The sequence below is a fragment of the Physeter macrocephalus genome, chromosome 10 (assembly GCF_002837175.3).
Source record: "Physeter macrocephalus isolate SW-GA chromosome 10, ASM283717v5, whole genome shotgun sequence".
In the NCBI taxonomy this organism is placed as follows: Eukaryota; Metazoa; Chordata; class Mammalia; order Artiodactyla; family Physeteridae; genus Physeter; species Physeter macrocephalus.
Genome location: NC_041223.1, coordinates 27,357,541 through 27,383,243, shown reverse-complemented (window position 1 = coordinate 27,383,243; position 25,703 = coordinate 27,357,541). Strand labels below are relative to the sequence as shown.

Here is a 25,703-nt window from a genome sequence, read left to right as displayed (position 1 = left end):
AATTCACATTCCCAAGAGCAGTATAGGAGAGAGACTTTTATATCGCACCCATGCCAAATTAAAGTATTCTCGTCTCTTTTCATTCTTGCTAATTGATATCAAGAAAGCACAGCTCAGGATTCTAATGGGCACTTACTTGATTACTGCTGAGAGTGAAGAGTTCTCATATGTTTATGACCAATCTATACTCATCCTTCCAATAACTGCCAATTCCCTCAAATTAAAATGCAAAACCCATATTCTAAGAAGGCTGGGAAGATGGGAGGAGACAGATTCGGGAAAGCTCTGCAGGGGAGGTAGGGCCAGGGGTTTAAACTTATTCTTTAAAGATACGAAGAGCAGTAAAGATTTAGGAAGAAGGGACTGACAGCAAAATACAGGGAAAGTCTAAACATTTAATAAAAAAGGAACAGTCATATTATCAATTATGATTAATCTATTCAATAAAATGGATCCACTAAGCAAAATTTCCAGGGACAAAGAACTCTGCATAGTTGAAAAACTTCCCAAGCAATTCTGATATCCAGCCAGGCCTGGAAACAATTGCTTTGGTTCACTAAGTGAAATCACCCCTATTCTTCCAAATGCTCCTTCCTTTTCACCATAATGCCTGGCAAACATCTAGTTCTCTCACTCATCCCTCTGACGACTGGGTTACAGAAAGCAAGCCTTAGTTTCTCTCCTTAGGTGCATAATGCTCATTAGCCACAATTAGAAAACCTCCACAGTGACTTATTAAATATGACCATTCTTGGAGTTCGAGACTTGGTCATGGAACAACAGAACTTCACTCAATCTGTCATCTGTTGAATCCCATATTAAATCAAGGTCAAGGCATGAGAGCAATGCACCAGGGCACTTGTTTACAAAGCAATCATGGGCACACTCTGTGTTTTACCCAAGCCTCCAGGTCATCCTGGAATTGCTGGTCCCTTAAGAGCCATCTACATCTGGACACCAATGAGTTGGGTGTCATGCTGAATTACGAAGAACTCTTCAGGTTTTGTGTTCTAAGGATAAAAATCATCCAAAATTTGGAAACTCACTTATAGAAACAACCAAGGACTAAACAAAAATGTCAGTGAAATAATGGTGAGATAAAACTCTGGCAGGGGGGAAGAGGGTGGTAGAAATAGAGATAACACAGAGAAAGATATCTCAAAGCCAAGAAAAAAAAAAAAGGGCTAATCTAGCAAATGGAAAATAGACATTGGTCTTTATTTGTATGTCGATTGGTTTGTTACATAACTCTTCCAAAGTAAAGCCAACCCCATTAATCATGTAAAAACTAAACAGTTATTAGGCACGCATTACTGTTTGAATAGCACTGTCACTGACGTAAAAGAAAATTAGTTGATAAGGCAAAGCTGTCTGTTCTTTCCCAAGTTACTATGGAAAAATGAACGTATTAATGCTAAAAACAGACTTAATGCTTTTAATTTCCTGGCTATGGATCTTTTTTGGCATTACAACAGGGAGACATGATTATGCTAATACAGTATAGGCACCTAATTCCCTTTCAAAATTCTGAAAATGACTTCCTATCTTCCCTCAAGAATACCATGATCTCTAAAACCAAATATGATTTCAAGCAATCAGTGCCTATCCCAGGTGACCCCATGACAGCTATGGTATTGATATATGAAATTCTAGCAAGTCCTATGTACAAAGTATACAGACTCTCTTTTCCCTCATTAGCTAAAATGTTCAACTAGATCCAGAAATAAGAGAAAGGAAACTCAGGCATATTTTGGGAAAAATGAATCTAATCAATATCCATTAATCTAGTCAATGTCCATTTTGAACATGGATAAATACAACATTATATAAAGAAATATAAAATATTTTCTCATATTATATACTAAGGATATAACTCTAAGGGCCTACTAAATTCCAGGACTTGAACATATGTTGCTTCATTTAATCTCTCAAACAGAGCATCTATTTCTCCTGACGTGATGAGTTTAAACCATTTGTAATAATGCCATCTTCCTTGCTAGTGACTTGTGTAGTGCTGCAGTGATGATGAAATACTAGAAGCATAAAGAAATGTAAGGAAAGTGTGGAGTAGGTATTTATGAGTGTTTTCTTAGTCCTAAGAAAAAGATACAAAAAGTGATGGTCTCCTTTTCTTCCATCTCAGACCTGGCATAGCTAAGTTAGATTGATACCTGAAATGGCCACAGCCCCTTGCAACTCTAAGAAGGCCAGACTGAGGGCAGAGCCACCCACAGCAATAACAAGGAAACAGACTTGGCTGACATTTTTAAGCTGCCGAATCAACCTAAACCAGACCCAGCCCTATTTCTGGACTTCATGTTTTAGAAGTTACATTTTCTTATTGCTTAAGTCCATTGGAGTAAGGTATTCGGCTACTTTTAGGATGCTAAGAACATTTCTAATTCATCTAGGTAGGTATTATTCTTATTTTTCAAATAAGAAAACTGAATTTCCTAAAGGTTAAGTAATTTGCCTAAGATCACACTGTTTCCAAGAACTGAGTCAACATTTATTTCATGTTGGTCTCCCAAAAGTCCAGGCCTCCTCAACAAAACAGTACAGATATTCCTAGAAATGTTTGTTCCTAGAAATTCCAGGAAAGTGAGCCTAGGATGTAGTAAAAACAACACTGGATCTGAAAAAACTGTACTTGAAATTTTATTAATCACAAAACATCAAGAAATTCACTTAAGTTCTTTGAGTATCACTTGCCTTAGTTGTAAAATGGAAAGAAAAATGTCAGCCTTGCCTACTTTACAAGGTGTAAGCCTCCAGTAGTTAATAACATATACAAAAACCTTATGTGAACTCTAATGTTTAAGGGATTGATTTTTATTTCTACCTATTGAACAAATACTGCATATATCAAAATGTTCTCAGTAAGTCATTCTACATATGAATTCAGCATAACTACTTTGTGGTTATTTCTTTTTCAGATTAGGTTAAAAAAGAAGTTGTAGACATAATCTTGGCAATGAACCCTCCATGACCTCCAAGTCATGGTCCATAATATTTCCTTGGGTCATTCCATTTCAGTTTGTCGCTTCAGAAACTCCGTGGGTTTTGTTTTTTGCATTTTTTTTTAGGATGTAAGTCTAGGCTCTTGGGTCACAATATCTCCTTTGAAAGCTGGCTATCCTCCCAGCTTCACTCTCTTGCCTTGTTCATTTTTTTTTTTTTTTTTTGGCCGCACCTTGCAGCATGTGGGATCTTAGTTCCCCTACAGGGGATCGAACCCATGCCCCCTGCAGTGGAAGCTGAGTCCTAACCACCGGACCACCAGGAAAGTCCCGACCTTGCTCTTGATTCTATAGTAGCCCCAAACATCCTCAAACCAGCACTCGTGACGGGTGCCACTGCTGCTTTCTTTAACTTATATTGAACTTTATATAGACAAGCCATGATAAAAAAGCTACAACCGTTTAATAACTAAAAGTCAAACTTAGTTTAGTTACCTAAAGATCAAAAAGGCATTTTTCATACCTTAACTTGGATTATAGAAACTTACACACAGAAAAAAATTAGCATTATTTTAGCCATCTGCAAGAGCTTCAGTGACCAAAAATAACCAAGGAAGTGACAATGAAAAACATCAAATGTTAGAGAACTACTCTTTTTTTATACTTAAATCAGCAGGATGTGTTCCTTTAAACCACTCACCCTCTGTCCCAGATAAGCTTCAACAAGTAAAGTTTGTTCTACAACATATTACTATTCTCCAAACTTAAAAAAAATCTAAACCATAAACTTTTTTCTTATTTTGTATTTTGCATTCTGAATCCCAAGTAAACCTCTCAGAAAATAGACCTGCATTAGAAGATCTCCCTAGAAGTAAAAAAGTGCCCTGATAATAGTACTCATACCAAACACAATGAATGCTCAGCGGAGTGTCAAGCTTTCTCCCTGTGGTGTAAGTCAGGAACAATAAACTCATTAAAGATATTAAAAAGGGAAATTTCGGGACTTCCCTGGTGGTGCAGTGGTTGGGGGTCTGCCTGCCAATGCAGGGGACACGGGTTCGAGCCCTGGTCTGGGAAGATCTTTCCCACGTGCCGTGGAGAAACTAAGCCCATGCACCACAACTGCCGAGCCTGCACTCTAGAGCCCACGAGCCACAACTCCTGAGCCCACGCATCGCATCTGCTGAGGCCTGCGCACTCTAGAGCCCGTGCTCCACAACAAGAGAAGCCACCTCAATGGGAAGCCCGTGCTCCGCAACCAAGAGTAGCCCCCGCTCCCCGCAACTAGAGAAAGCCTGCACTCAGCAACGAAGACCCAACACTGCCAAAAGTAATAAATAAATTAAAATAAAATAAATTTAAAAAAAAAAAAGAAGGGAGATTTCAAGAAAGAGTTCTATGTGCCATTGTAATCCCAACTGCTTGGGGCTCTTTTTCTATTGAGTTGAAACTCTTATCCTAAAATTTCCATGCTCAGTAGATGACTGTCCATTCAAGCCAACAGAAAATGATTCAGGCTATAGAAACTGTCCATGGAAAGAAGCTTTAGGGACTGACTGCCTGCCACTCACTCCTTATCCCATCACGGCACTTGACGAGTGAAAGCTCAGAGGATTATGGGTCAAAAAAGGTCAGTTGCAACAACTCTCTGGGACTCAGGAAATGCATAATCCTGGGTAAGTCGGGCCAGATGCCTAACAACCTCGGTAACGCCCTCTTAGGTCAGAACCTTGACAACGTGCTTTTACGTCTCAGCTCTAACAGAAAGGGAGGTTACAGATGATGCCAACACACCAACACGAATGAGTGTGTTTGCAGGACTGTGGGAGTTGGATTGAAACACTAAGAAATACTGAAGTGGCTTTACAAGTGTGAGGGCATGAAAAAACACCCATTTTAAAATAGGGGGGAATTGTTCTTAACGACCTGTAGAACAAATGGATATAATGATAATAATGGCAGGTTACAGACAGATAATCTACAGTAGAAGTGACATTCTTATATTACTCGATAAATCAGTGAGTGACACACCCAGGTCAACTCCTAAGGCTCTTCCCATGAAAAGGCTTTGAGTTCTAACTGCTTTCCCTGTTCTGACTAGAAAATTAATGAGGGCTTCCCTGGTGGCGCAGTGGTTGAGAGTCCTCCTGCCAATGCAGGGGACACAGGTTCGAGCCCTGGTCCAGGGGGATCCCGCGTGCTGCGGAGCAGCTGAGCCGGTGCGCCGCAACTACTGAGCCTGCACTCTAGAACCCGTGTGCCACAACTACTGAGCCCACGTGCCTAGAGCCCGGCTCTGCGGCGAGAGAGGCCACCACAATGAGACGCTCGCGTACCGCAGTGGGGCGGGGGGGCCCACTCGCCGCAACTAGATAAAGCCCGTGCAGCAACGAAGACCCAACACAGCCAAAAATAAATAAATAAAATAAATTTTTTTTAAAAAGAAAATTAATGAATAGCTTAAAATGAAATCATAAAAAACTGACATCTTCAGTTTGACCTGAAGACTTTGAACACAAATATCTTTTGAGAGACAGTTAACGTAGTTAATGTTCCTCAGCTAAATGGGAACCATTGAAACAAGGACCCAGAATTGGGAAGTATAGAAAGTTAAAACAAAAACACAACCAGAAAAAAAAAAACCTGTGTTCCTTTATTGAACTTTATGTGACCTTGAAAGCTCTCAGTAGTCTAAATTGTTTGGTTTTTCAAATGGGGAAACACTTCTATTTTATTCCTGTGCACAATGCACATTAACTTCATAAGATGTTTTCCATTTGAATCTGCTGACCATGAAAATCAGGCTTTTAAAAATTACCTGTGCATTTCATTATCACTGCCAAATCAAAGCATTTATACCAGCACAGTGCTTCCAAATATCAGATTCTAACTCTCCTACAATTAAGAATCTTCTAAAAGTGAAAATCTTCTGGTAATAGAAAGGTTGCATAGTTACATTTCTCTTTTATAACAGCAGGGAAAAAATTGGTTAAGAGAAACGGTAAAACTCTCTGAATTGCAGTAACAATTTATAATACAAATTTAAAAGCCCAAACCAAAGCCGTCAATGAAAACCTAGGAAGTTTTCCTCCCTTATTATAAACTATTATCCCAATTTCAGGCCACCATTAAACTGCTAAGGTGATACAAGATTTTGAAACGTTAAGATTTCTGTTTCACAATTTAAAAAAAGTTATGCTATCACTGAGGAACACCTGAACTAAGTCAACCTCCTTTTTTTTTTTTAATTGAAGTATAGTTGATTTACAATGTTGTGTTAATTTCTGCTGTACAGAAAAGTGATTCAGTTATACATGTATATATATGTTCTTTTTTATATTCTTTTCCATTATGATTTATCATAGGATATTGAATATAGTTCCCTGTGCTACACAGTAGGACCTTGTTGTTTATCCATTCCATATATAATTACATCTGCTAATCCCAAACTCCAAATCCATCCCTTCCCCAACCCCCTCCCCCTTGGCAACCACAAGTCAGTTCTCTACATCTGTGAGTCTGTTTCTGTTTTGTAGATGGGTTCCTGTGTGTCATGCTTTACATTCCACATATAAATGATATTATATGGTGTTTGTCTCTTTCTGTAAGTCAACCTCCTTTAATATTTTTTTTAAATCAGACACTCTTTGGGGAACGTTTTAGAAATACCAAAAAGTACAGAAGGATAATATAAGCAACACTTCCCACTGATATACCCACCACTCAACTTAAGAAATAAAATGTTTTAAATATTCTTGCAGCTGCATGTGAAGCATTTCACGATCCCTTTTTACTCCTTCCCCACTGGTAACTATTCTACTGAATTGGGAATTTATGATGTACATTCATGCGTCTCTACTTTTACTAGATGTGTATGACTGTTTTTAAAGTTTCTATAGACGAAATCATACTCTATGTATCCTGCCATTTGGTTATTTTGCTCAACTCTTTTAAGATTTTTTTTTTTTATGTTTTAACTTTTATGTAGAGAAACTTCAAGAATTTCTCTAGGGTACAAACTAGGAGTAGATCTGCTGGATCTAGGGAAGGCTAACTGTCAACTTTCCTTGATAATACCAAAATCTTTAAGTAGTCATAAGATGTTCTACCACAACCAGCAGTGGACTAGGACTCCCATTTCTCAAACATCCTTGCCAACAACTGACAATGTCAAATTCATAAATTTTTGTTAATCTTCATAGTGTAAAATGGTATGTCTGTTTTAGCTTGTAGGTAGAGCATTTTTTGTATTTTTTAAAAATATATTTGTTGGCCATTTGTGATTCCTCTTTTGTGAGTGATCTGCTCTTCTCCTATGCCCATTTTTAATCTTTTTTCTTTCTTTCTTAAGCATTTTTAGGAGTTATTTATCTATATTGAATATAAATCCCATATTGGTTACATGCATTGCTCTCTTCCTGTGGTTTATTTTTTTACTTTGTTGATGATATCTTTTCTATGTATTCATAAATATTTTTACCATTTCCAGTGCTCTACATGCCTTCTAACAGATCCATGTTTCCATCTGGTATCACTTCCCTTCAACCTAAAGATTTTCCTTTAACATTTTTTGTAGTAAAGGTCTGCTGGCAACAAATTATCTCAGTTTTTATTTATCAAGAAATATCCTTATTTCACCCTCACTTTTGAAAGACATTATCACTGGGTAGAGAATTCTTGGTTGACTGTTTTCTGCTTTAAGTACTTTAAAGATGTTATTCCATCGTCTTTGGCTTCCTTCTGATTAAAAGTCAGAACTCACTCTTTCCCTTGAATATAATATAATCTTTTTTCCTGGCTGCATTTATGATATGTTCTTTAATTTTGTTTTACAGGAATTTGACTATGAGGTGCTGAGGAATGGTTTTCTTTGTATTTACCCTTCTTGGGTTTTTGCTGAGCTTCCTAGATCTGTGGGCTGTTTTTGATTGTTTGTTTGTTTGCTTGATCAGATTTGGTTAATATTTGGTCACTAATTCTTCAAATATTTTTCCTGATATATCATCTCTCTTCTCTACTTCTCAGACTCCAATAACGTATGTTAGACTGCTCAATGCTATTCCACAGGTCACTGAGACCATTAATTTCTTTCTCAATCTTTTTCTTTTCTCTGTTTCAGTTTGAATGATTTCTAATCACCTGTTTTCAAGTTTATTGATCCTTTCTTGTATTGTGTCCTATTTATTAATCCCATTGGATGGAATTTTGACTTTGAATACTATATTTTCAGTTCTAGAATTTCCATTTGGTTCTTCTCCAGTTTACATTTATCTCCTATAAGTCTTCATATTTTCACCCATAATATCCATATTTTCCAGTAGTCTCTTCAACATATTTATCATTGTTATTTTAATATCCTCTGCTAATTCCAAAATCTTTGTTGTCTGTGGGTCTACTTCTATTGACTGATTTTTTTTTTACTATGGATCATACTTTCCTATCTCTTCACAAATCTAGTAGCTTCTGATGGTGTAGTAGACATTTTGGATGATATGTTGTAGAGAGTTTGGATTCTGTTATCTTCCTCTTAAGAGTGTTGAATTTTGTTCCAACACGCAAATAAATCACTGGCAGTTCACCTTGTTCATATGGAGTCTTGGTTTTAGGTTTTATTAGGGTGACTCTGTTTTGGTTTTCCTCTTAATTTTCCTTAGTCCTGGGATGTAGTTTTTTTTATTCTGAAGCCTTGGACCTTCTGGAGTTTCAGTGGAAAGCTCAAACTGTTTACCCAAGCCCCTTTGACTTAGTGAGGTTCAAACTCCAAACTCTGTCTCTCCTGCATTACACAGCTGCTGAAATCCCTGTCCAGCTCCAGCCTTCTGGCTTCTATTTTCCGCTGGACTCCTTTGAGTTTTACCCCACATGTGCACATGTCAGGGGTCAGCCAAGAATGGAAGGGCAGTTGATACTTATATTTTGGGCTCTCTCTGTGGCTCCTTCGTTTAGGAGGTCTATCACTCAATTTCCATGCACTCTGGCAGGCTCAGACTAACTCCTCCAACCAGTGAAACTATGATTTTCATCTTGAGTTCTAACCACCCTGTGCCTGCAGATCAGAGAGCTCCCCCAAAGGAAAAAGCATTTAAGAGTGGATCTTACCTAATGTGGTACCCTTCATCTAAAGATCTAAAACTCTTCAGTTTCTTACTATCTTTAGTCACTCTTCGGTGCTTTCAAACTTTTTTTTTAAGTGTTTTTCCAATGTTTATAATTGTTATAGGCAGGACGATCAGTGTGATAGAACCTACTCTTTCCAAAAGACAGAACCTTGATGAACAGATGCAAATTTTAGTGGATGCTAGTTTTCCCAATCTTTTATGGTTTATGGTATTAAAAATATCTTGTTTAAGAAATTCTTTCCTATCCCAAAGTCATAAATTCAGTTTGTATATTTTATTCTAAAAATATTTTTTCTAAAGGTTTTTTAAAAAAAATTTTTTGATCTTTAATTCACTTGGATTTTATTTTCTGTACATGGGTTAGACTAGGGATTCATTTTTATTTTACAAGCAGATAAACAAATTTTCCCAGTACCATTCCTGAAGAGCCTATTCTTTCCACTCTGGCTCATGAAGCATACCATGTCATAAATTTAGTCTCAAATCTATATATCTCAGTCTGTTCCAGCCTCTCTCTTCAGTTCCAGTGTTTTATTTGTCTATGCTTGCACACATACTGCAACATCTTAATTATTACATTGTTATAGTATGTCTTGTTATCTGGGAGAGCAAGTCCCTCCATCTTGTTCTCCAAAATTGCTTTGCCCATTCTTGGCCCTTTAGTTTTTCAAATAAATTTTAGAATCAATTTGTTGAATTACCTGAAAAGCCCTGCTGTGGAGAATTAACATCTTTAAAATATCAAGTCTTCTCATCCACAAACTTGGTATATTTTTCCATTCAGGTCTTCTTTCATGTCTCTTGAATTTTCCCCCAAATTATATTTTTATTGTATTATACTTTATCATATCTTTTAAAATTCTTTTTTCTTAAATCATTATCTTTCAACCAATTTACCCCATTTTACTCTGCCTTATTAAATGAATTCCAACAAAATTATTTACTAAAGCTATAAATTGTGAGATTTATTTCATAATACACAATCAAAAGGATAATAACAATAATTTAACACTCATTTGCAAACAATTTTTTATGTTATGGATTTATCAAGTATCTTATCCTGTGCACTTACCAAGAAGCTCCATGGTCTCTACTTTCAGAATCCATGAAATTAGAGTCCAAAAACATATCTTTGTAGATTCGACCAACGAGGCAATACATATCTGAAGCAACTTGCCCTTCACTTTGCACCAGGGGAATCATAATGTCAAGAGCTTTTGCTCTATCTCCAGGGAGATTTCTCCTAAGGTAGAGGAGGGAAACATCATTGTTTCAGTATAGATTACAGAAGCAGTTTAGGCCAATTATCTTTTTAAAACTCTATTTAATATATTGATTCATATTAGTGAAGTTTGGCAAGATAAAAACAACAATTATATTTTGAGAGTCTTCTGTAAATCTTTTTATCCTATTGCATGTCTACTGCGTTTAACAAGGATTTCTTTGAGTTGCTTTTCTGCTAATGGTGATAGATTTGTGCTTATCCATCCATAGTCCTTCCAATTTCCCTGCAGTCTCTGTGCAAATTTAAGTTGATGGAGTGAGATTGGGAATGCAGTCTGTGGCCTTGAATGGGGCAGAGTCAAGGAATCCAAACAGAGACAAAACCCTGATGCTAGAGGTTTCAATGGCTTTTACTCTGAAACACTGAGCAAACTAATTCACAGACAATACCAACAATCCAACTTTAACCCAAGAGTCACTTATTTTCTACACGTGGCCAACTGATTATCTAAGGAAGCTGCTTTATATAGCTCAATTTAAAATCAGCGAGCATGTATAGATTGTTCTCAAAGATTAAAATTCTCTTAAGAATTATTTCTTGAACCTTGAAAGCATTGTCCTAAGTGAAGGAAGCCAGTCACAAAGACTACATGTTGTATGAGCTCATCATATGAAATGTCCAGAGTAGGCAAATCTATGGAGACAGAAAGTAGATTTGTGGTTGCCTAGGTTTGGCGGATTTGAGAGGAAATGGGAGGGTGACTGCTAATGGGGAGGGGGCTTTTTTTGGTGGTGATACAAATGCTTTAAAAGTCTTGGTGTTCATGGTCACACAACTCTGTTAATACACTAAAATCCATTGAATCATAGTACACTTTAAATAAAATTGTATGGTATATGAATTATATTTCAATAAAACTGTTATATAAAAAGAGTGATTTGTATTCTCAACTACTATTTTAAAACTTTCTGTGCGTGAAATTCCTTTTTACACTTTGGACTAAATACCTTGAGTTTAGAATAATGCTGCATACAAATACATTTATCATTTCATTCTATTCTATTTTAGGAAAGAGACAAAATATGGATCAAGGAAAATATAAGAGGCTCTATGGACTTTCATTTTTCATTTCAATATAGAATATATTTCATTCCGTCTTTCATTTCATCTTTCAAAAAGGATTTATTTGAAAACCAGTTGGAACAGATAATCTCTGGAGGTTTCATCTCACTCTGCCAAATCTAAAGAAAAAGATGTTTAATAAATGGGGAGATAAAATAGACTTTCAGTATACATGTACTGATAAAGTTAGCAATTTCTAGAGTTTGGGTAGATAAAAAAGGAAACACACAATCTCTGGCTGAAGAGCATGCTGACTTTTCTTTGGAGACAAAGGCAGGAGAACCTAGTGATGAAGAACAGAAATACCAGCATCAGCTAGATCTGGGTTTGAGCCCCAGTTTTATGATATGCTTACTCCACCTCTTCAGTTTCCTCATCGGTAAAATAATTAAGCCTTCATGGCAAATGAATTGATAGATGTGAGGTCCCCTCTCTTTTTCTTTCTATCATTCTCTCCAGTTGTAGTAATTACATACATATTCATCTCTCCGCCATGGCAGAGAACAGCACTACTAAGTTTTGGACAGTTCAGTGCTCTAGGCCTCTCTATGGCCAGCGCAGGGATGATCCTCCACGGTGACTCTGGGTAGAAAGTGGCACTGAGGTAGGTGCCAGCCATGATGCCAACAGAAGGCGTGGAGGCAGGACTGGAAGCAGCAGTGTTAGTCCTGGTCCTAGAAGATTCATGGACACATGACCTAAAATGTAGCCCACAGAGTTTTAATTATAATTAGGTATGTTCAGGGCATTCCCAGTGAACATATTCTCTGGTTAGGAATATGTTCACCTAGATATAACTATCCCTACTCTAGTTAATTTTTGTGTAAATAATCATTTGGTGTTGAGTATATTTAAAGATAACATCATATCCATGGAATTTTAAAAATCCTAAAAAATATATAAATAGCAAATACAAATTTTGACAGAGAAGAAAAAGAATTTTTAGAATTTAAATATACAAGCATTGAGGGACATTTTTTTACTGACAAAAAAGTCAGAAAAAAATCAGAATGCATGCTTCCTATATTTTACATGGTTGAAGTAGAAATATTAACATTACATTCTAATAGGGAGTGGTTGCAAGGCTATAGCAAAAACATACCATAGAAAGAACATGGAGTTTAAAAAATAATGTTAGCACATTGTGGATGGTAACTTTTTCTTCTTACCTATTCAGCGCAAATGCATAATGAAACTTCACATGGTGATGGGAGGCCAAATCAAAGGTTGGCAGCTTTTCTAAAGTCTCTACCAGCTTCACAATAGAATCATAGTCCTTTTAAACAAGAGGAGAATAACATAGAATTAAACCATTGGGAGAAAGTCCTGACAATGAAATGCCTTTGGCCAACCAGCTACCTGAATCTGAGAAGGGCATTTAAAAAAAGAACTAGAACCCACGGAATACTTTGAAGAATCTAAAACCAAGAAGAAACTGTTTGTTTGTTTGTTTAAATAAGGGGTTTGGATTATATAGATAAAGCATTAGAAATATTGAGTTACCACATCTGACCTAAAAAACAATAAACCATCTAACATGGTAATGCTACATTATCTAAATATGGGTGGTTTACTTCTCCCTGGAGCCAGATTCCTGGTATGCAAGGTCTTATCAATTACTTTCAGGGAAATACTTTCCAAAATATCAAGGACATGGAGCAACTAATTGAACTTCTGTTATAAGTAACAAAACTGTTTTGTTTCAACACAAGTAAGCTCTTTGGTCATGGAATCCTAAGTGCCACACTTTTTCCACGTATGTGAATCTTTGTTGTCCACATGAAGCTTTACTCGGGCCTGAAAGGTTGGGAATAAGAAACCAGAAGTCGCTTAAATTTTACTGCAAAAATCCAAAAGCAAATCCCCATCTCAGAGAGGATTTCATTCTACTTACCATAATTTAAAAATTTTAAGACATCCCAATAAAAATAATTGCATGTTCATGCTTTACTTTATATATTTTTAAAGTTATTTTTATAATTAATCAATTGCACATTTCATACTTCTATCCAGTTAGACCCAGCACTATCAATTTCAAGCAACACAAATTCCAGGAGTAAGAGATATGTCTGGGAAGCTCTAAAAATTTCTGCTATTTGCCAAAACAAAGCTTTCACTTATTGACTGATGGGTGTGCCGGAGGCTAATGGAATGGAACAGGCAGTCTGCTGATTAGCTATGCATGCAAATTTTTCTTTTTGTTCCTTTGGAGGAAAAAGTCAGACCTTTACCGTACAAGTCTTTCACAATCACTGATGGTTAACTTATATGAGTCTGTTTCATTTATCATAAAATCTCTGGATGGAAAGCTCAGGAGAGTCAATAAAAAATTACATGTAGTGACATGAATGACTTAATAGCTAACTAAAACTGGATATTAACACTCCCTCATTCCTCCAACATGCTATATAACAAAGACGTGACTTTGAGCAGCTTCTCACCTGGATATCTCTGTAGGAAAGTAACAGATTTATGACAATATCTGCTGTCAGAACTTCAATATTATCCACTCGCTGTCGAATTCTTGCCAATTCAGCTGCCAATTCTTTACCAGTGTATAAGTTACGAGCTTTCCTGATATCGTTGAGTATAGATTCCCGGAAATACTGGCTGGTGGGAAGACACACATTTTTTAGAGTTAATATTAGAAAGGATTTCAATGAAAAGCAGTGATCTTATAAGGAAACGAAGGACATCTGCAGCATTCGTACCTTTCAGTTCGTTAAGACGCACAGAATGAACACCTTATCTATCTGGGATTATTTAAAAACTGGGGCATCCTATTCTTTTACACTCTGCCTTGCTTCAGTAAGAATTAAAGGTAAAGACACTGCATGATAATGAATTTTCCAAGACCCTGCAATGTACCACTTAAAATGCTAAAACTTTATTTTTCATTTTATTGTTTTGAGTAGAAATTGTTCTAAATAAATTAGGTGTGCCTGTGATTTGAACATAATATAACATTTTCCTTCTGATCCAGCATCATCATTTATCAACCTAAATGACTGCTCTTAACTAAAATATAATAGTGCTTTCAGCAATTTTTAGAGAGTTCTTGTCCTTACACTAAAAGTCTCTGGACATTTATTCAGATAATATTTCTGTACTTGGAACATATTTTTAGCTCTACCATTACTACAACACAGTTAACAGTCTTTTTTTTTTTTTCTGATTTCAAGTTGTTCTCCTCTGAATAAAGTGGACAAAATGCAAGAGGTGGACTAGGCAGCATCTATTTTATCCACTTAGAGGGTATTATATATTTTTCCCTGGTTCTTGGCTGAGTACTGCATGTAAGAAACATCTGATGAGTTGCACAAATAAATGAAGTAGATGAACACTTCATTATCACCACCAAATAGCGTGACTAAACTTTACCTGGAACTTGCTTGTGCCACCTTCAAAAGTTGAATGAAACGATCCACAAGAGGTAAGCAGATGGGTCCAAGGAGCAGCTCAAAGTTCGGCTGCATGAGCTCTGTCAGGCCCTTCATGAAGCTGCTATCACAGCAGTAGACCTTGTTATGTGGAGTTATCATGTAAGGAATAAATGTGTAGTTCCCAGTGCACATCTGTGGAAAGAGGAGGCGCCAGAAGGTGGTGAGCTGGCCTGCAGACTCCACACTGACGTAACCCTAAATCCTACTTTTAAATAATAATCCTGAATGTGAAAGTAAATTTTTAAAAACCTCATTTCCTATTTAATGACCTATGAAAATGGAAATCTCTTCCAATTTCTTTAATTCCTTACTTCAAATAATTAGGACTTACAGATGATTTTAAAAAGTATGGCACGGTTTCTATCAATTGATTAAATATTTATTCACCATTTCTCATGGCTAAGGCAAAATGATATATGCTGTAGGTAAAACAGGGTAGCTTAAAACACCACCTTTGGCCTTCAGGGAACTTAAACTTTAGTCAGAGAGACACAGCATAAATACATGGAAATGATAAGAGCTAACATTTCAGGGTTGCCCACGTGACAGCAATGTGTGAGCGATGCCAGAATAAGCTGCTCCCCTCCAGGCTGCTCTATCGCAGTCGTGGCTCCATTAGTGTCCCAGTTCCTAAATCTAGAGACCCTGAAGTTATCCTTGAGGCTTCCACTTCCTTCCATAGCCTATCAAAGTCCTGTCTATTCCACCTCGTATTGGTCCATTTCCCTCCATCTTCTCTACCAACACTGCAGACCATGCCACCAACATACCTGGCCCGAGCCATTGTAATTGGCTTTTAGCTGGGCTCTCTGCTTCTCTTCTTGCCCATCAATCTATTTTCTACCCAGCTGTCAAAGTGATCTTTCAACAACCTATATCAGATGACTTCCCTCAGGTGCTTCAAGTCCCCTCGCTTGCTCCTGGCATGAAGATAAAACAGGTCACTGTAGCCTACAAGGGCTTGACTATCCAAACGCTGCCTCTCTCTCCAGCCTCAGCCTGTGCCACTCTCCGCTCACTCAGCACCGCCTTCTGTCTGCTCCTGATGATGTCAAGTGAGGGTGCACTAGTGCAAACAAAAGTGGAGGTGGGAAGTATAAAGGAGAAATTGAACTGGACACCCCTGAGTCAGGGAGTCTTGACCAGCGCTTGGGGCTCAGGGAAGGAGAAGTGAATACATAAGGGTTTCAAACTCCATATGCTGGTCAGCGGGAATCATGGAAGGATTCAGAGCAGGAAGGAAAACATAAACAAAGTTGTGCATTTTGACAGTCTGGCCAGAAAACGGACAGAACTGAAAGAGAAAGAAACGAGATTTAAGGAAATTAGGTGGGAAGCTACACAGCATGACCAGATTGGCAGCAGCAACAGTGGACGTGTGCACTTGACATCAAGAAGGAAAAATCATCGAGACCAGCCAGCTGATTACAGATACTGAGAGAGAGGAAGAGGAAGGCAACAAGGGGGACTCCACAGTTGTAAATGGGGCTCCTTAAAGACGAGTGGGATCCTTAACAAAAAGCAAGAATTCAGAAGGCGGAACTAGACTTAATTATTTACGAACAGATTACACTCGGGGGCACTTGATATGTATCAGGTAACGAGTCATACACAGAGCCTGACTTCCAGTTAAAATATGAGAAGAACTTCAAGTGGGTGAGATTTGATTTGGGGTGGGTAGGGTGACATGCACACTTTTGAAAGCTTGGGGTTTAAGAGGAACAGGACATCTACAGGGATAATGTCCAAAACAGAGTTGGACATCTGTCATTGGAATGTAAAAGAGTTTCAAGCCAAAATACAGACCCGGTAATTCTTTGGCATGGCTGAATCTGAGGAAATGGGAGAGACTTCTAAGAGAAAAACCCAGAGAGAAAGCAAAAAGCAGGGGGCTGAAAACTAGAATGAGATGGATGGAAAACTCTATTTATCACTGTTCTAGGGAGTCCAGGAGCCCAAATTATTTGTTCCATGTCAGAATTACAGAGAACGATGCATCACTTCTCTTATCCTTCGAACTAAACAAATGAGAGCAAACATTTATTCACCTTGGCATGTGCCAGGGAATGAATGGCCATACATTCACAACAGCCCACTGAGGGAGGGGATCTTGTCTCCATTTCACAGGTGAGGGTTCAGGTAAGGCTTGGCAAGGTCACACAGCTGCGCTGTGATGTGTCTGGGACTCCAGCCCAGGAACTCCTTCTCCAGGGGGCCTGCCATTATGGCTTGGGGGCTGGGCACCCTCCCGCCTGGACTTGACCTGCCGGCACACCAACCCCTTTGCCTCAGGTCACCTTGCACGGACCCCTGCATGAGCCAAGTTACTGCCTTGTAGCAAACAGATGAGAAGTGTCAAATGCCCTTACGGCTAGGTTTAATTATTTATGAACATGTTACTCTTTGAGGCACTTGTATTTCAGGTAATGAAGCAGAAACTGGACATGACTTCCATTTAAAGTGCGAGAAGAACCTCCAAAGGTTGAGATTTGATTTTTTTTTTTTTTTTTTTTTTTTATTTATTTTTTTGCGGTACGTGGACCTCTCACTGTTGTGGCCTCTCCCGTTGCAGAGCACAGGCTCTGGACGCGCAGCCTCAGCGGCCATGGCTCACAGGCCCAGCTGCTCCGCGGCATGTGGGATCCTCCCAGACCGGGGCACGAACCCGTGTCCCCTGCATCGGCAGGCGGACTCTCAACCACTGAGCCACCAGGGAAGCCCTGAGATTTGATTTTTAAATCAAGCACATTAAATTGTTCCTTTTGCAAGTTCTCCTTCATGGACCAATAATTGGAAGACTAGTGGGGAAGAGGAAAAATAAACATATCCTGCTACTAAAATGTTACCAAGATCCCACAGCAGGTCCACCATTTTAATCCTTTTACCCAAGCCACTGTCTAAACAGAAAAGAAAGGCAAGTATATCAAGAGGTTGCTTTTCAAAGTTTCTGGAGCTTAAACTATGAAGGAGCTATTTAAAAGAGCAACAGAATCAAATACTCTTGTTTTAGGTAAGCACTTGGACTCAAAATTACAAGAGAGGCTCTGAATCTTCTAAGTCACAAAATAAGGACAAACAGATGAGAAGCCAATAAACCAGAAAAGCACTATTAGTGTTTCTTCTACTGCTGGATAAAGTTCTGTATCCTCAGAAGCCTTAATACCAGCACACATTATTACTGAAAGACTGGATATTGGGGAATAATGCATCTGTGTAAAACTAATTCTGGGAGAGGATGACTATCAGATGTCTGGGTGTGTGTTGAGCAGTAGGTGGGTAAAGAGAGAAAATGAGAGTCATGCAAACAGCAGAGGAAATCAGATTCCTGAAACTGTCTTCAAACCCCATGGGATGAGGTTTCAGAATCCTTGTTGAAGGTATTCAGCATGCTAAGGCTTTCCCAAGTTCCTGGCCTCACTGCTCTTTTTGGAGTCTCTTCCCTATGTTTCTAAGGCAATATTTTTTTTCAATGTCCCATTGTTTATGGCCAAAAAAGGGGGAGAGCAGTAAACAGCAGGAGGCACATGGATGCTTCTAGGCCTGAGCTGAGAGCCAGCCCAGCGAGCATGCAGCGGGGAGAAAGTGTGCGTGCGGGGAGCGGGGAGTGGGGTGTGGGCTTCGGATTGTTTTTTTTTAATTTATTTATTTATTAATTTTAACATCTTTATTGGAGTATAATTGCTTTACAATGTTGTGTTGGTTTCTGCTGTATAACAGAGTGAATCAGCTACATGGATACATATATCCCCATATCTCCTCCCTCTTGCATCTCCCTCCCACCCTTCGTGTTTTTTAAAAAGATAACAGCTGCTGAGAAACGCACTTCTTCAAAATGATGGACACTAATAATAAGGGAACATTTATTTCCCAAGCTGGCTCACATATAACTTAAAAATATCATTGCTGCAATTTCTATTTACAGATCGCTACCAAACCTCGAGTTTGAAATAACTAATAATCCAAAGCAAATAAAAACAATGACTGTGTGATCAAGAAAAGACATTTCAGGTGCAACAACTGTCTTTTATTAATAAGATACTAATTCTAACATATTTAAACCTACTTCTCGAAAAAGAAAGACCACAGCACACTTCTTTACATTTCAAAATACTAAGGCATGATCATAAAATAACAAGGCTGATCTCTCCGGCCCATGCTTGTTTTCATGGCTATAAAAACACACAGCTCAAAATCTAAATGTATTCTCTCCGATTATCTTCACTGCTTTTGTTTTAAGAAATAATAATGCCAATTCTGTTTTTCACTTTTTAAAGGTTACATAAAGGTGAACATAAGTATGTGTGGAAAATGAATTAAGCTTCTGAGAAGATATGCTCTCAGCAGTCAAACATATTGAAATATATGCTCAAAATACTCAACTTTTGAGAAGGACACCCAGCACCGGAAACACAGCAGCTTACTCAAGTCAATGGGTGACTTGTTCATAACGTGCAGTATAGGGTCAACTTATAAACCTGCTTCCCCACACATCCAACCCATCACTGGGCATGGTTAGCTCTTCCCTGCCATTCAGGTAAATGCCACCTCCTCTGAAAGACCTTCCATCCCCGCTTGAGGGAAGGGGCGCCCACTCTTTGGCACACTACCTTATGTTAATTTCTAATTTGTTTGTTTGCTTATTATAACCTTCTCCCCCAGCAAGACTCTGGCACTTCTCAGTTGTTGTCTCCTGGGACAGTTATGAATGGGTTGTCTCTACTTTCAGCCTTCATAGTGAGTCTCTTGTGGCACCAAGCCCAAAACCTGGCACACAGTTCATGTTCCATCAACATTTGCTTCACAAAATCTGTTATACTGAATTGATGCATGAAGCAGTAATTGTTCATTTCCTGTTGAGATGTGAAGAATGAGTTTATCATGGCAACATTATTTATGCTGCAATGAGTCTCTGATTTGAACTCTTAAATTTCTTAAATCTTTACTTCTTAAACTTCCAAACTAAGGGAAATTTACCCATTGTACTTTTAATCTTATCCTCATCTTAAATGGAATCATGTGCAGATCTTTATGTAGTATGTTATTTCCATTCTAAGTTTCAGAGATACATTCTTTTGTGGGTTTTTTTGGGTTTTTGTTTGTTTGGTTTTTTTTGGGGTACGCGGGCCTCCCACCGCTGCGGCCCCTCCCGCCGCGGAGCGCAGGCTCCGGACGCGCAGGCCCAGCGGCCACGGCCCACGGGCCCAGCCGCTCCGCGGCACGCGGGACCCCCCCCGGGACCGGGGCACGAACCCGCGCCCCCCTGCATCGGCAGGCGGACCCCCCAACCACTGCGCCACCAGGGAAGCCCCAGAGATACATTCTTTAAGGTTTTAAATACTGGCTTACCTTCCAAAATGAAAAACCATTGGCATAACAAGGCTGATTTCAGAATATATTATAATTATCTTTCATGCATTTAAAAATTTTTTAATTTATTTTTATCACTTTTTAACTTTTGTTTAATTCTGTGTGGAGGGTAAGAACTTTGCAGTGTGGTTTCAAAGGTCTTTTTTTTTTTTTTTTTTTGGTGGTATGCGGGCCTCCCTCTGTTGTGGCCTCTCCCGTTGCGGAGCACAGGCTCCGGACGCGCAGGCTCAGCGGCCATGGCTCACGGGCCCAGCCGCTCCGCGGCATGTGGGATCCTCCCAGACCGAGGCGCGAACCCGGTTCCCCTGCATCGGCAGGCGGACGCGCAACCACTGCGCCACCAGGGAAGCCCTCGAAGGTCTTATAGTGTGGTCTACAAGACTTAGGAACTTGGACTTCCCTGGTGGCGCAGTGGTTAAGAATCTGCCTGCCAATGCAGAGTACATGGGTTTAAGCCCTGGTCCGGGAAGATCCCACATGCCGCGGAGCAACTAAGCCCGTGCGCCGTAACTACTGAGCCTGTGCTCTAGAGCCCGCAAGCCACAACTACTGAGCCTATGTGCCACAACTACTGAAGCCCGCGCACCTAGAGCCCATGCTCTGCAACAGGAGAAGCCATCGCAATGAGAAGCCCACGCACCACAATGAAGAGTAGCCCCCGCTCGCCACAGCTAGAGAAAGCCCGTGGGCAGCAATGAAGACCCAATGCAGCCAAAAACAAATAAATTTAATAAAAAAAAAAAGAATAGAATGTGTGTGATATTATGAAAGAAAAAAAGGACTTAGGAACTTAAGTCAGTACCAATATAAAGATGATAGAGGTATGTATATATCAATATATCGATACAAATCTCCATTTATGTGTGTGTACATGTGTATATATGTGTGTATATGTATATTTATAATTTGTATATATAGTGTATATATACAGTGTATATATAGACATAGATATCTATATATGTGTATATAGATAGACATACATATACATATGTGTGTGTATCAGTGTATGTATATATGCTGCTTTAGTAAAACTCATAATTACACAATATTGAATACAGTATGGAAATTTTTTTCTAAAACATAATTATATATAGAAGAAAACAGGTATCACTGTCATCTCCCATTAGTATAAAATTCACTATAAAGGAATATTTATGTAAAATAACCCATATTTATGTTGATATGTTAGAAATTCTAAAGAGAAAAAAAGAAATAGAAATTAATAATTGTGGAAATGGAAAATATACCAGAGATCAGTTGATGGAAAAGAAAAGATAAAAAAGTTTCTGGAAGGGTTAAGTAAAATACTCACAGTATTCTTCTGGCAAATGATTTCCTGAAAAACGAGAAAAGAGAAAAGTAAAGCAGAAGTTAATACAAAATTAATTCAACTAATTAATTAAAATAGTCTATGTAGAAAAATTTGTATTAATGATTTTATTATTTATTAATTTAGCAATTGGAAATTTAAAATATGAACAGAAGGTGTAGAGTAAGCTTCTGCATCTAAGTTTACAGTCTGATGGAGGACACAAGAATGCACAAAGGTACCATCTACAGTTGAAGGAAAACAGCATAAACACGTAGAATCCAAAACCCGAATAACCAAAAAATCATTTCTGCAGAGTATGTATGTACAGAATTATCTTATAGCTACAATCTGTTTGGGAAGAGATTTAAACGAGTTTGCTTTCCCAAAGCACAATCTCACTTATGCCCTGGGAAGAAACCTAGCAGCATGCTTGGAATAAAGCTGGAAATAAAGGGTATTGGCTACTTGTCAGAGTGGGCAAATCCACATGTAGACAATAAGAACATCTGACAATAACTAGTCATAAATATTGTTACGTATTGTTCCGTAAGAAGTGAAATGTGATAAGTACACTGCAGGCAGTGTCTCTATCTTCTAGGCTGTGAGAAATAAGTGAGATCATGCAAATAACATGGCTATACCGTGTCTGGTGTAGAGAAAGTTCTCAATAAAGCTAGCTAACATATTATTATTCCTAGACTTTAAAATGACTAGAGACGTGGAAGAGACAATCTAGAAGAGCCTGTGGCATAAGGGCTTCAATGAGGTTGGGGAATCATGATTTAGGAAGGAGAGATGGGACAGTGTTTTGGAAAAGATGGCATGTATGTTGCCATGGAAACAGGAAATGTAAGGCATTCATGGAGCCTAAAGGGTGGTCCATCTGGCTAAGAAGAGGAGCCAGCTCAGGCAAGGTAAGAGAGGAGCAGAGGAGGAACGCAAGGCCCAGGGGACCAGCTGTCATTCATCCCAGGATCAATATGGGGCAAAAGGGAACCTAGGAGTGCTTTGGCTTGGAGCAGCATGTAAGATTTTTGAATGTTTAAGGGTAACAGATGAGGAAACAAAAATCTATAGAGGAAGAAATTGTGCAGCATAATTGTGAGAGTCATAAAGATGTATATAAAATACTAAAAGAGACCCATCAATACCTCACAATCTTGCTGATGAAAAAAGAACATATACACATTTATAAAGAAACATTATAAGCCTGTACGCACAGGTATGTATGCACACACATGCTACACCCAAAGAGTTATACTGTAGCAAGGGCTGGGGTTTCTAAGAGAAGGATGTTCCTAGAGTTTGAGGAAGGCTGAAAAGATCATCAGAGAAGGTGGAACTCAAGAGGAGCCAAGAACAGGTCACACCTTCCAAAGGCGAAGCAGGGAGGTAGAGATCCAGGCTAGAGGACTAGGAGCCACAAAGGCCCATTTAGGGAACAATACATATTATTACTGGGGGCTAAAGAAAACAGATCATTTCGAGAAGTACAGAAGAGAGAAATAAAGGGGTACTTGAAAAAGATCTTGAATTCAATCATTGGGCTAAAACAGAAAGTTCATTTGGGCACACATTGATAATATTAGACAGTTATCTGGGGCCTTACAGAAGAAGGCCTTGAATGTCAAAATAAAGTACTTTGTTGTGTGGGCATTTGGGCATATGACAGTAAAAGTGGTTTTTTTTAGGTGAATGATATACATAAAGAAGTATCAGCACCCACAACGACATTGTTTGTAAAAGCAAAGGTCTGGAACAACACGAATGTTCTATCAACTAGAAACTGGCTGAATAAACTATGGTCCCTCCATATGATGGAATACAATGCAGCTGAACAAAGGATGAGGAAGTTCTCTACAGAGTGATATGGAAAGGTCTCCAAGATATACTGCTAAGTGAACAAAAGCAAAGGACAGAATGGTTGTTACCCTATGCTCCTATTTATGTATATAAAAGGGAGAAAAAGAAAATTCTAATTTGTGTACTTCTAAAATCTCTCTGGAAGGATATACAAGAAACCATTAACAGTGGTTGCCAATGGGGAGGGGAGCTGGCTGGCTGGGGGACAAGGATGGGAGCATGACTTTTCACTAACATATCCTTTTGCACTTATAAATTTTTGTATCAGGTGAATGCATTACCCAAGAAAGACAAATAATTAAAAGGTAAACATTGTTAAAGTTTTAAAAATATGAATTAGATAGTGGTATTTAGTATTGGATGGGAAAAAGCATTTAGGTAGCTATTGCCAAAGCCCAGGGATGCCAAAATAAGGACTTGGACAATGGTGGTGCCCTGGGGGATGGAAATTAAGAGACAAATGAGTGATGTTGTTGAGGAAGGTTGAAAGTGGCTTTTCCCACAGTGTTTCACAGGTAGTTAATGCATCTCTCCACCCATCCATACACACACACACACACACACACACGGTTCATGAAAAACATAAATAGGAAAATGTTGGATAATTACAAAGCCAGGAACATAGCACGCGGGATTTTCCGAATTTAATTTATGGAGCATCTCTCCAGAGTAGCAAACCACACCCTTTCCTGAGATAGGCATGTCCTTCTCTCATCCCTCTAAGTAAAAAAACAAAAGAACAAACAAACAAAAACAAACCAAAAAAACACACCCTTATCTTCATCCTGTACCACACAGCATGCTCTGCGTATAGCATAAGAAACCTGTGCTCTGTGAAGCAGGCCTTGACTGCCTTCAATGACACCTAACCTCCTAACAGAAACAGGTGATGTTCTTATTTTTGCCCTCATGACCCCTCATACGGACCTCTATGAAGCACTGCATGTACGACATTGCAAATACTGCTTGGTACAATTCTCCTATCCTACATCATGAGTTCCTTGGATGCAAGAGCCATGTTTAGTTCATATTTGTATCCCCACTGATTGCCTAGCAGATTGCAGGGCATATAAATGGTGCTCAATAAAAGGATGAATACATTAATTAGTTAATGAATGTATAAAATACTGGACTATGAATTAGGATAGATATGTGTAAGTCTTGGCTCTGCTCCTGAGTGGCCACGTGCTATTTCACCTCTCTCTAATATAACACACGAAGAATTGGATTGAGTGATCGCTGGTCCCTTCCAACTCTGTATTCTATCATTTACTTTTGGCTAAAGGCCTATCAGAGTCAGCACTGTCCTTGTGCCAGTGGAAGGAGAGATGTCCTCATGCCCAGCACAGGAGCTACTCTACCATGATTTCTGTTTGGTGCGTCTGGCACAGAAATGGAGGTGGTGATGAAGGGAGCTGTGGTGAGGGCTGAGTGCACTGAAGCCTCCCCTCTGCTTGGCACCATAGGAAATAACCACAGCTGCTACTGGCCTACAGCCAACACGTTATGTCTTCCTGAAGAATTGCTCACTGAAGTAATAACCCTCTTACATGTCTTCTTTGCTTTCATTTCAGGTAATGCATGCATTATAACAAATTCTAAAACTATATTAAATCACCCCTATAGCAATCTACTGAATTCTTATGAACGCTTGCTCATGTTTTATAGAAGCTAAATGGATACAAATGGCTCTCTTGAAGAGAGTTTACTTACAGCTTACGATGCAACCTTAAAGGAGGCATCAACTTGAAAGAAAGAGAGGTACTATTTGTGCATTTTAACTCAGTGCAAATAAATAGCAAACAAGACCTCAAAAGGTATCTAACTACTGAGGTAGAATAGTGAATGTTTAATTTGTGCTAAATCCATTGAAGGAAAAAAAAGGACGAAGGGAATAAATTTAAGAGACAACTGCAATATTTCACATCACTTCATGGAAACTTTTCACCTAAAGTGCCTAGAAATGAAAAAAATAAAAGTCAACATAAATTCCAGTTCCTTACCAGTGCAACGTTTCTGAAGATGCATTACCCCACTACAACTATGTTCTTGCCTAAAGTCTTTAGGGGGCTTTTGATCAGTGCACTCACTGGCTGTAACAAAAACATCCTCAAATGTTTTTTCAATACTCCAGGACCCTTGGATAACCAACCCTGGAAGCAAGACAAATGAGACAATCTAGCCTAGGTCTCATTCCAAGGGAAGACAAAGACAACTTTTGAGAGCTATTTGGGACAATGTAACATTGAAGAGGTCATCGTAAGGATAAGTAAATGGAGAGTCCCCCAAACT

The 25,703-nt window shown here is 38.7% G+C and overlaps 1 protein-coding gene across 4 annotated transcripts in view; it reads right to left on the bottom strand.

Moving 5' to 3' along the window:
• MAP3K5 (mitogen-activated protein kinase kinase kinase 5) overlaps positions 1 to 25,703 on the bottom strand; it is a 232,293-nt gene that overhangs the window by 120,067 nt on the left and 86,523 nt on the right. For 3 of the 4 annotated variants that reach the window (XM_024122625.3, XM_028494403.2, XM_024122626.3), the window contains exons 3-7: positions 21,549 to 21,572; positions 14,808 to 15,001; positions 13,868 to 14,036; positions 12,596 to 12,702; positions 10,152 to 10,322 (exon numbers count right to left, since the gene is read on the bottom strand). In XM_024122625.3, the coding sequence (XP_023978393.1) occupies positions 10,152 to 10,322; positions 12,596 to 12,702; positions 13,868 to 14,036; positions 14,808 to 15,001; positions 21,549 to 21,572 (665 nt within the window). The remainder of the gene's footprint in view (positions 1 to 10,151; positions 10,323 to 12,595; positions 12,703 to 13,867; positions 14,037 to 14,807; positions 15,002 to 21,548; positions 21,573 to 25,703) is intronic. The other variant, XM_028494405.2, reaches the window with a different exon arrangement.